Source organism: Electrophorus electricus, chromosome 9 (assembly GCF_013358815.1).
Source record: "Electrophorus electricus isolate fEleEle1 chromosome 9, fEleEle1.pri, whole genome shotgun sequence".
Lineage (NCBI taxonomy): Eukaryota > Metazoa > Chordata > Actinopteri > Gymnotiformes > Gymnotidae > Electrophorus > Electrophorus electricus.
In genome coordinates, this window is record NC_049543.1 from 8,862,588 (window position 1) to 8,874,706 (window position 12,119).

General features: G+C 38.0%; 1 protein-coding gene across 1 annotated transcript in view; it reads left to right on the forward strand.

The window, feature by feature from the left end:
• Positions 1–9,429, forward strand: part of gc (GC vitamin D binding protein) — a 34,527-nt gene extending 25,098 nt beyond the window's left edge. Inside the window, exons 5-12 of the mRNA XM_027028705.2 lie at positions 2,232–2,364; positions 4,097–4,185; positions 4,687–4,813; positions 5,329–5,531; positions 6,866–7,001; positions 7,965–8,059; positions 8,561–8,672; positions 9,110–9,429. Of these exons, the coding sequence (XP_026884506.2) occupies positions 2,232–2,364; positions 4,097–4,185; positions 4,687–4,813; positions 5,329–5,531; positions 6,866–7,001; positions 7,965–8,059; positions 8,561–8,672; positions 9,110–9,151 (937 nt within the window). The 3' untranslated portion in view covers positions 9,152–9,429. The remainder of the gene's footprint in view (positions 1–2,231; positions 2,365–4,096; positions 4,186–4,686; positions 4,814–5,328; positions 5,532–6,865; positions 7,002–7,964; positions 8,060–8,560; positions 8,673–9,109) is intronic.
• Positions 9,430–12,119: the final 2,690 nt, after the last annotated feature.

Genomic DNA, 12,119 nt, shown 5'->3' on the forward strand with positions numbered 1-12,119 from the left:
TCACAAGGGCATCAATTTCTTCTTATTCGGTGAGAATTTGTCTGTGGGGTATTGCAAAGAGTGAAGGTCTGATGGTCTGATATATATTCTCACACACAAATGAAAAGATATCATCATTGTTTTTAACTTATTTAGTGTCAAAGATCTCTGAATTAGGGTGTCAAAAGTGCCTTATTTCAAGTGGTTTGACATAATGACCCTCTGAAATGTAAATGTGTGACATTCTTCTCTTTTGTAGAAGACCAGTTAGAGGGTTGCTAAAGCCTTTAGCAGTGCAGTGCCTTTAAGATGCAGTGCCAGTTTATCAAACATGAGAAGCAAATGGGGAAAAAGTGGCATATCCACTTGTCTGTGGTAAGCAGATATGCAGATACAACTGGATGTGTAGCACTTAATCATTGGTCCGGTGACCTTTTCAACAAACCGAAGTAGCTCCAGACAAATCTATCAATGTCACCTAATCATGGAGCAGAGAAGAAACATATGATGTACCTTCTGACATCATAGTTCATTTCCCAGTAGACATTAACCTATGAACTTCCTCAAGCTCATTCCTTGTCATGTCATGATTAATGAAACCTAGCAACCATTGTGCTTGGCAACTCTTTTTCATTTGATGGCTGTGCCAGCAATGATATAACCTGAGTGCAAGATGTAAATTAATGAGCTTGACTCTACCAGTCAAGAAACACTGGCATTCAGCTTTAAATCTCCAGACAATGTCAAACACAGATGCCACTGATTGCATTATAGTGTTTGTTTTTACTCATTATATACTCATTTACATTTCTGATCAAATAAAAATTTAAAAAGCACTTATATACTTATGGAAGGGAGAGGGTACTAGAGAAGCAGGAGTGGTATGTTATCCACAAGTTTTCATTCTGTTCACCCACCCATCACTATCACCAATTTCAGATCTTGTGACTAAAACACATATAATCTTTGTTGTCTCTGTTTTACTCTTATAACCTTTCAGTTCCATCAGTGATTTCTACACAAAACTATAAAAATTTGAGATCACTAAACTACATGGGAATATAATTACACAAAATGGTTATGCACACAGCCTCAAACTGTGGCACAGCACTTCTTTTCTAATTCATTTTTCATTTCTTCTGTTCACATTGTTCATGCACTTCACCCATCTCTGTTTCTTAGGAAAACTTTACTTAATAGCATAATCCATGCCCCTTATTTTTTGTATTGCTGGAACTATGACTCAGGTCAAATATCAGTCTTACAGCTGTTGCTTACCTGATTAAATAAAGGTTAAAATCAGAGGAAGGACTGGCATTTTTATTTCAGGGGATAAGAAAGGTAATTACTGTATCTGGGAAGCTCTTATAACAAGGTTAGTAAGCAAGGCTTTTTTCCAGCAAGTTTCAGTGGTACAATGGGGCACATTGCTCTATGGCTCAGAACATAACAAATTGTCGCACCTTTCAGAGAGTGTTTAATTGCTTTCCTTTTCACAAATGGCCCTACCAGAGGCTCAGTGACATTTAGCTACAGTGCTTATAGCAGACACTGAAGCAGACCAGAACAGAGGTCCTTTAGTGGGGCCAACCAACAAATAAATAAAGTCATTTGTTTATAGGATCTTAATATGTCAGCAATTAGATTAGGCTGCTTTGAACATGAGAATGTTTTCTCTAATGTATGTATAATATATGTCCAAAAACTAGGAGGCTATTCAAATAAGCAAATGGCAAACAACAGCACAGAGATACAAAATAGTCCAGGTAGAATTATAGCCAGCAAAGCACATCTGTCAATAAACAAGAAATAAAGGATGTAGAGACAATAAACTAATGACAACATTCCATAGGTCTATGCTAGAAACCCATGCAGCATCTAAAATCTAAAGCATATTAGATTCTGCATCAGTATATCAAGATGACTGTACAGTACTTCATAAAAATGTCTTTATATGAAACTATGCAATTCATCAAACAGTAGAGAAGGAAATACTGGGAGGACACCTGGATGATGAGGGTGAAGTGTGTGAACACTGGACACTATTTAAGGCCATTGTTTCATCCAGCTGTGAGAAACATTTTAGGAATGCTTGGAAGTTATTTAAATTTCTGCATGAATGTTCCTAAAATGTGATCTGATCCTTATCTATATATAACTAAAATCTTGTGACATTTTATAATTCCATGCCTTTAAAAAATAAAAAAGCCATTAAAACAGTCAAGGTCTGTCCTCCCCTGTCTGCCTGATAGGTATGTCCATGAGTTCGCCCGGAGACACCGGAGTGTCCCAGCAGGGTTACTGCTCAACGTAACCCTAAATCTCGTGAGGATGGCTAAGAATTGCTGCAGCCCAAAAATCTCCACCTCCTGCTTCCTCCAAGAGGTATGCCTTTTCTTTTGATGGAAATGATCAAAGGGAAAGTAATAGAGATGATTGAACAAAATAAGAAATATTTGCAAAGTGATTCTTGTTTGTTAACCATGCGAATAATTATTCTAACAGGCACACAAACCCTCAAAATGTTATAAGATCATTCTAAAGACAAAATGAAGAAAGAAAGGACACACACACACACAGCAAATGTAGAGTACAGCCACAGAGTGTAAATCCTAATACCATGATCACACAGACTAAAATATTTATTTGGACAGTATTCAACAGTATTCCAAGAGTTCATGATAGAAAAACTGAAATGATGCAATAACTCTATCATTCATCTCAGTTAAATGCACAACTTACACCATATCTGCTATGTTCAGATGATACACTAATATCACTATCGCTATCAAAGCAGAACCAATAAGTCAAGAATAAACCATATATTTTATACTTTAATAAAGGCACCTTATAAAGGCATTCCTCTTCACAAAATTGCTCACAGCTTGATCAAAGTCCAGCTGACTGACAAGATCTGAATCCTTGGCCATAAGGGACAGACCAGCGATGTCGTATTCTATGACAGCAAGCTGAAATAAATTTGGCACCTGCTTCTTTCTTCATTTTTTTAAATTTTGGCCCAGTGTGAACATGTGCATTCCCAATGGCAGTTTGATAGCTACTGGCAAAGTAAGAAAAATCTGGTTTCTCATAAACATTGGAAACCTGCACATTAGTGCAAGCATTTTTCAGATTCAGACATAAATGATCTGAACTGGATCAGCTCGTTAATCAAGTTCATATCCAAGTCCAGTGGATACACAATGGAAAGAACATTGTGTCATTGTGTCATTTTTGTTGCTTTGGTCATACTTTGATTCTACTATTGGTATTGAAAAATACCAATACACAACAAGCATATCTGTATTTTGTGTATGTAGATATTTCTGGAGACGGCTTGCTGTAAATTTTATATTTGGAAAAGGTGAATCTGTGGATTCACATAACAGCAAATGCTGTAATTACTTACTGATCACCATATGCTATTATTTGTTTACAGTGACCAAAATACTCACGTCACCAGTGAGTAGGCAAGACTATATAGTTATGTGCATAAATTAGTATACATGTAGGCTCAAAATTACATCTAAGATTTTAAAGAATTATCTGGCTGTCCTATGGTGGATCAGAGTAAAATAAATGCAAGGAATTTCGTAGTCAGTCCTGGCATCACGACATCCAACCTGCTTAAGCTTAGTCACAGACACAGCTGATTCTAAGACACTGCTCTCTGAAGTTTGGGGAGGTTGCTACTGCTTTTCTTCATCTGCTGCCCAAAACCAACTAAGTGTCGAGACATTTAGAATTATAGTGTTCAAATGTTTACAAGTATACAGTGTTCAGATGTTTAGAGGTATACAGTGTTCAAATGTTTAGATGTATAGTGTTCAGGTGTTTGTTACTTATACAGAAAAGAATAGATTAACTTTTAGATTTTTCACACAAATGAAAAACAACTATACTGTATAACAGTTGTGGTGATTAGTATGATGATAATGGTGATAATGGAAGAGATGGTGGTGGTGGTGGTGGTGGTGATGATGAGGAGGAGGAGGAGGAGGAGGAGGAGGAGAAAAAAGAGTAGAGAGAAGATGGCATATTCAGTGTTGACAGTGACAAGCAGAAAGAAACAGTAGTGTTGCTGTCTAATTTCTCAATTAAATGTTTCTGTTTGCAGAAGTATCAGCAGAGGAGTTTGACCACTTTCTTGAGATTTCTTACCTACGTTTGTTACAACAATGTGTATTTAAAATTCCATAAAACTGGGTAAATATCTTTCAGTTGTCAAGTACTGTTGAGTAAGCCACTGATTAACTGATGCACTTTCCTAGTGCTGAAGGTGCAATTCCTTCTGATGCGCCACCGAGAAATCATCAGTACTAATTCACCTATCTGGTAGCTGTTCTGTTCAATTCTGACTTAATCAAAATCTTAATCCACATTTTCACTCAATAGCTATTGCAGTATTTAACATAATTCTCTCTCAGGTCATTATAATGTTTGGCTAAATGACTTTCACTGTTTATGTTTAATCATTCTCAAATTAATCAGGTGAGCTGAAATTAACATTAAATTTAGCTAATGGATCTGATTTAGTTAATAGAACTAGTTAGTTCATAAATTAGCTAATCTATTACAGAAGGACAACACTCACTTTGATGCTATGATTTGTCTCCATTTTAATTTGTACAACTACAGTATATCATACAAACCAAATGCACTTTATAAGAACTCTGCTTGATAATGTCACCTACCTGTTAATTGCAGGTTAGCTTCATATTATGGAAGTCTCCTGCAAGTACAGTTTGAAGAAGCATCCAAGATTGCTCAACATTTTCAGTCTGCACTTACTAAATTCTGTTTTCAGACACGACCTAAATATATAATTGAAGAGGTAAGGATCAAAGTTATAGATTCATACAGTTGCAGTCCCTGATACATGGCCTCACTCTTTCTTCTGGACCACAGACATGGTCAGATATTGGTCTGATCTATATTTTTCTTTATGAATAGGACTGAATGTGACGTAATTTCCATAGTGTGACTTAAATTTGGGTGTGTATATGTATGTGTGCATGTGTGTGTGTTTGTGTGTGAGAGATTCAATTCAAACCATGGATGAAATTTGTTACATTTTCCTTTCTGAGCTGTAGTGCAACTTTAGCTCTGGAGATTTGACTAATCACCTCAGTTAGACAGAAAAGTAAAAGAAGGTAAAGAGATCAAGAGGATTGAATTTTTCAAACAGAGAAAAGTCCTATAATCAGATCAGCAGTTGATAAGCCTTGGCTGCTTTGTTCTTGACTGAAGCCATTTCCCAGTTCAGATCACTGATAGACAGGGCTTATTAAATTACTCCCACTGGTAAATCCAGACTCATTCCCCTTATGCTGTTTTAATTTGTGGTAGTTCACCAGCTTTCAAAAGGTCCTGTGCAAGGAATCAATACTCTCCTCCATGCCTGAGGAATTCAAGATTTGCTGCAGCAAAGCACCTCTTGATACTCTCACCTGTGTGGACAACCTGAAAATACGACCGCAGGCATCTGGGAACATGACTCAGGTCATTGGGACCCAGTTCTGTGAGAAGACCCAACCAGACAGTCTAGACAGGTGCTCAATTCACCATCCATCATACACTGCATGCTACATCTCCTGAAGGAGAACAAAAGTAAAGATTTTTTTTTAAGTAATAAAAAGCTATAAAGCAATAAAAGCAGGGCAGACCTTTACTGATTTTATGAAATTTCTGTGTGGTGTTTGTCTTAAAACCTTTTGCATGCCGACCATTGATATCACTCTAATAGCAGTAGCATCATGGATACTGTTTTTATATATATATCCTACTCTAACTCCCTAACCAGAAAAACAGACACAAACCCCAATCCCAAACAACAGGCACCACTCCCTACAAGCAGTACCATTTACAGATCTTCACACAGGGCTCACACAAACAGTCAGCACGCTGGGATACACAGCGCAAAAATGTATAAACCATACTGAACCCTTCTTGTTTCTTTCCTGTTGCATAATGAAGCCCAGTTTCGGCCCTTAATATATTCATTATGTGGTCATTTTTGAACAGTGATTGAAGATCTGTTTCATCTACATGCTACAGTGGTCAGTAAGCAGTATCAGAGATTGGCTACTATAGCACTGGGCCTTGTGCACGCTATCTGGTGCAAACAAATACACTAGGGCTATGATGCACTGTCTGCAGCTAATAAAGCTTCTTGTGGACATGGGTGGACAGGAAAAGAGGCGTGCATACAGAGTGGCTGACAGGCTCACAGAGAAGCCATGATTAATTCACCCCAGACAGTAATTAGATGGGCTTCTCTGTATGGCTTACCTTCTATAGTGTTTTCTTTGAGTTCAGAGACTATATAAGCATCCCTAGCTAAAAAGGCTATCGCAAAGCAGCCTAATGTTCTATAAGACCAGCAAGGTTTGACATCAACAATGGTGATCACATTTCTTTTCTCTCACATTATTTTTGCAATGACTCCTCGTTATTCTCATTATTCACTATGCAGCTGTATGCAGGGCAAAAAGCAGACTCGACTATAAACTTCTTTTTTTTTTTTTATATATTAATATTAATATATTAATATATTATTAATATCTTAATATCCCACTATGACCCTAAAAGGTTTTTTAATACTGTTCAGGGTGCAAACAGTGCAGTGAGTCAAAGGTAATGATAAAGTCATCCTTTCCTTCTCTGTTAACGTGAGCAGGGAACTAAAGGTCCACCATCTAGCACCTCATGACACCTGTTTAAGACAGCACTAATCGGAATTATCCCTGACACCTTCCACTAAACCAGACTACCAACAAACTCTTATTTCTTCCTACTATGACTGCAATCTGTGAATTATTCCAATAGTATCATTAGTAGTGACAATATAATGTGAAGTGAATTAATTCAGCATGATTGTGTCCAGACATTTGTTCCAGATTGGAGTTAAGCATGCATCGGTGCCACTGCCAGTGCTGACGACTATCCAAGATCAGATGAGAAGCACAGTGGAGGCCTGCTGCTCAGATACAAATGACACCAAAGCGTGTTTAGAGGAGAAGGTGGGACTACACTGCAAGTGAATGATATAAGCACTCTCCCACCAGGATTCCGTGCTTTGATGAACGGCTTACATGCAAGTCATATATGCTATAGGCGGCTTAAATATATTCTACTTCGGGTCCAATTTTGGCTTTTCTTAGGTTCTTAGCCGTTCAGTGACACAATGCGTTGGATGTCCAGTTAAAATGCTGCCCAGCTAGAAAGGCGACACCTATACCATTGCAAATATTCGAAAGGGTTTGACAGACGGGCGTGCATCTGTATGCCCACTGGTCTGTGCATTCATTTAAGATCTCTGAAACCTTGCACTGCCCCACTTGTATTTGAAAGCAACATTATTACGTATAGTATCCACTTTATTACTAAAACAACAACAACAAATATGTTACATTAATATTCTCTCGTAAAGACAGGAAAGTGTGACTGCAATTCTGAAATGAAGCACTAGATGCGTACTTATAAGGAGTTGAAAGTGCGGCATTGCGGGTCGTATACTACTGGGCACTGCCGCCGAATACAAAGGACTCCCAATTTTATTTCATAATTGTAACGAAGCTTGCTGAGTAATACTTTAATTGAATATCGCGCGAAAGGCTACAAGACAAAACCTCCACCTGAGGTCAAGGTCACCACCTTGACTGTAATAACACGTTCATTTTTCGTTGGAAATACTCCAATTACATATATAAGTACTTTTATGTCGAACATAGTCCCGGTACAGAGCTGAACTTAAATTCTACTTAAATTGATTTCGAGAAACCACGACCTTTCACTGATGAATTTTGTGTATTATGTACGCTGATGTATAAATGAACTGTTAAGAAAACTTTACAGCCTTTAATCTTTTTGTCAAGACGCGTGATAAAAAACGATTAGAAGAAAGCCTGGTTTCCTTTTGAGATTCCTATTGCCATCCTGTCTGCCAGTGAAGAACTTTATCCTCTCGATTTCTTATCTTACAGAAGAACAAACTAGAAAAGACGGAAGCTCTGTTGACCAAGATAGATGGCTTCTGCTCGCAGTACTTTAAAACCGAGCTGCCTGCATTCAAAACAATGTAAGATCTTTTATGAATATTCATCATCCAAGCGTAAATTATAATTTATTTTTTTCTTAAAATTGCACCTCAAACAAATTAATGTCTCGTACAAGCCACGCACACGCCCGCTCCTGTTCCAAAACACATGCTGCTTCGGTCATTTTAGACAAACGAAAAGTACCAAAATTGTTTCTATATAAACCTGACGGAATCCAGCATTGGTGCTCTAACCATGCATCCTCATTTAGGTGATCGAAAATAAACTCAGCTTTACGTGACCAGTATTGCGCCCCCTATAAGGACTGAAGGAGTGTTTCACCCAAAGGATACGCTGCTAAAACCTAATGAATTTCACCAAAATCCACCGGTTAGCATTTAAAGCTAAACCACACTAGATTCGTTAACCACTGACCATATTAGCGATCTGGGAGCCTTTAAAGTTATCCTTTAGTTTTTCGAAGCCTGTGCTCGCGTGTAAAACCGAAACGCTTCGGCACGTTTTTGCGTTCTGTGTTGCAGGGTTGAGCGGGAGGTCCAGGGTGAGGGGGCCGAGAAGCGTGCCCGGGCCTGGGTTGAGCTGGCCACGTCATGCTGCCTCCAGCACTCTCCAGCACTAGCGTGCCAAAAGCTGGTGAGCGCGCCACTTCCGCTAACCGCCCCTCTCTTTCTGTGAGCCGCAAACGCGACCGTGACATCAATTGGCTGACTAATGAGTGCCCAGTGAAGTGTGTTGGTGTGTGTTGATATGAGGGGGGGGGGGGGGGGGAAACAAAATCCTTTTAGTGCAAGGATTTAGACCCTGGATTACAGGGTTTACACTACATAGTAATTAAAATTTCAGTTGTGTACTTATTTTAAATAAAACCGGAGAGTGTTCTACAAATAGGGCTAATCTATGATGGAGCGAGATCCGCCTCCCTAGGTACTATTTTTATATTCCAGAAAGATGACTCAGATGTAAAGTGGTAAATGTCAGTAACTCTAAAACCAGTACCATCTAATTATTACCATCTAACAGTAGCGATAGTCTCCTCGCTCATTACTTGCCTCTTTTGTTGCTTTTCACAGACTGAGGCGATCATTAAATCAGAGGATGACGCTACATCTTGAACGCTCACGGAAGTTTCCATTCGGAGGCCCTAAAAGCACAACCAGTTTCTAAACCAGCTTGCTGTTTGTGTTGCCACAAAATCGATTGATTCAAGAAGCAAAATGCTTTTATCTCAGCAATAGATTTTTAAATGTAAAATGTATCTACGCGCTACTTTAGTATAGGCTAACGAAACAATTGATTACAGATTAAACCTTTGAATTTTGTAACAGACGACGAACACTTGCTGTATGTGTAGAAATCGTCTTCCTTCTGACCATCTTAATAGCTCGCCTGTGATTGCTTACACAACTTGTTTTGGGGGGGGGGGGGGGGGGGGGGGGGGTATAGCTGAAAAATTGATAGTTCACAGGATCATTTTTATAACGTTTCTTGTGACTATCAAATGTAACCATCTTCATCTTAAATATGATCGTTAATGAAAGGTTTTGAATCTTAATCATTAACCACTACCATTACCCTTTTAAAATTACACTGGTAAACATATTTCAAAGCTTCTGCATTGTTATTTTTTCTAGAGAGCTGCCTTTGCTTTTTATAAAGCGTCATAGTTCACAATGCAAGTACTGTATGCATTAGAGCTTGATTCTTCCAGACACTGCATCTGCTGCACATCAGCATCTTGAGGTGGAAAGAACTATGATGATTCAGGCCACTGAAAGCAAGTGATTGTGCTGACATAATGGCACTATTTAATATGTTCTACATGGTAATGATAAATTGCGTGGTAATGAGTGGCAAGGAAATTCATATTTTGAGTTTCCATTCTTCAAATGTCATTAAAGTGCTATTCTACTAAAGAGACCATGAGCTCAGTACTCTCAATCGTGAATATATAATTTCCTGAAACAACTGGAATGATGAAGTGCACTATATGAATGAGGTGTACTGTGTTAAATATCTTGCAGTTTTTCCATAATTGTACATTGCATTTTAATTCGCTTGCTCAAGCACCAGAGTTTTCTCTCAGCTGATGTTCTGATATAATTTGTTAATTTGATTATCAATCATGTAAATACAGAAAAAGATTAAGATAGATAGATAGATAGATAGATAGATAGATAGATAGATAGATAGATAGATAGATAGATAGATAGATAGATAGAAAGAAAGAAAGAAAGAAAGAAAGAAAGAAAGAAAGAAAGAAAGAAAGAAAGAAAGAAAACAAAGCATTGTATGCAAAGTTTCCATAGGATGTTTCAGTTGTGCAAGCAATGTGCTTTTAAAATTCTAGAAGGTAAATCCAGTTTAAGCTTCTCTGGATACCTCCACAAACCTACACCTACACTGTACTACACTAAAACATAATTTTTTACTTCCTCTCTCTCATGTATATGTCTATATATACTCCAAATACTCCAAATTCCACAGAACTCAATCATCTGTGGGTTATGCTGGAAAAACAAGTCTGTTCCATGGATTCCCCACCTCACTGCTTATGGGATTTAAAGGATCTGCTAACATGTTGGTTCCAGATACCACAGAACACCTTCAGAGGTCATGTGGAGTCCAAGTTACAATGGCTCAGAGCTGTTTTAGCAGTATGAGGGGCACCTACACAATATTAGGCAGATGGTTTAATGGTATGTCTGATTCATATATATATTCATTCATATTCTCATATATATATATATATATATATATATATATATATATATATATATATATATATATATGAATATGAGAGGTAGTAAAAATTGTAGTATAAGGTTTGTTTTGGTCCTCTGTTCAAAACGACCTGTTTGTTTGAAACCTCTACATCTTTAACAATAGTACACTGAAGTTTCTACCTAGAATCTTCTTCAGAAGAATCAGACATACCATTAAACCAAGTGGCACATGTCAAAGTAACATGCTTATGAATGCCAGGACCCAAGGTTTTTAGAATATCACCCAGAGCATCACACTGAATATACCAGCTTGCCTTCTTTCCATAGTGCTTCCTGTTGCCATGTCTTCCCCAGGAAAGCGACACATGCACCTAGCTGTCTGCATAATGCAAAAGAAAACCTGATTCACCAGACCAGGCCACTTTCTTCCATTTCTCCATGGCCCAGTTCTGATGCCCGTTATAAGTGCTTTTGGCAATGGACAGGGGTCACCATTGGCACTCTGACCGATATGCAGCTACGTAGGCCCATATGTAGAAAGCTGCAATGCACTATGTATTCTGACACCTTTCTATCCTAGCCAGCATTAACCTTTTCTGTAATTTATGTTACAGTAGCTCTTCTGTGGCATTGGACCAGGCTACAGACTTTAAGATTTTGCTCCTCACGCACATCAATGAACCTACAGTACTTATGACCCTTTTACCAGTTCAGTTGTCCTTCATCTGACTACTTTTAATAGTTACTAACCACTGAGCACCCCTCAAGACCTCCTGCTTGGAGATTCTCTGACCCAGTCTAGCCATCACAGTTTGACCCTTGTCAGTGCTGCTCAGATCCTTACACTTGCCCATTTTTCCTGCTTCAGCATGTGTTGGAATAACTGACTGTTCACTTGCACCCTTAACAGGTGCCTCTGTAAAAAGATAATAAATGTTATTCACTTCAGCTCTCAGTGGCTTTAACTCCATATATGCCATAACAATGTAGGTATTCGTTGATCATTTATGAGCTACTTGTTTTAAGGTATTGTGTAAGATTGACTTTTGAACACTAGATGGCAGAGTTGTACAAGCTATAATCAACAGGACTTTTTTGGGGGGGGCAGTTTCAAGATTCAAGTTTGGTTTATTTGTCACATACATAGTCATACACAGTATAACTCGCAGTGAAATGGTTGAGAGTGCTCTGTCCAAACTGAGGAAAGAAAACAGGGGTGCATAGAGAAATATAGATATTCTATATATGTGAAATATATATATATATATATTCTATGTATGTACAAAATATATTAACAATGTATGTACAATATATGTATATTATGATTATATACACAATGTACAATGTATATGGTTGT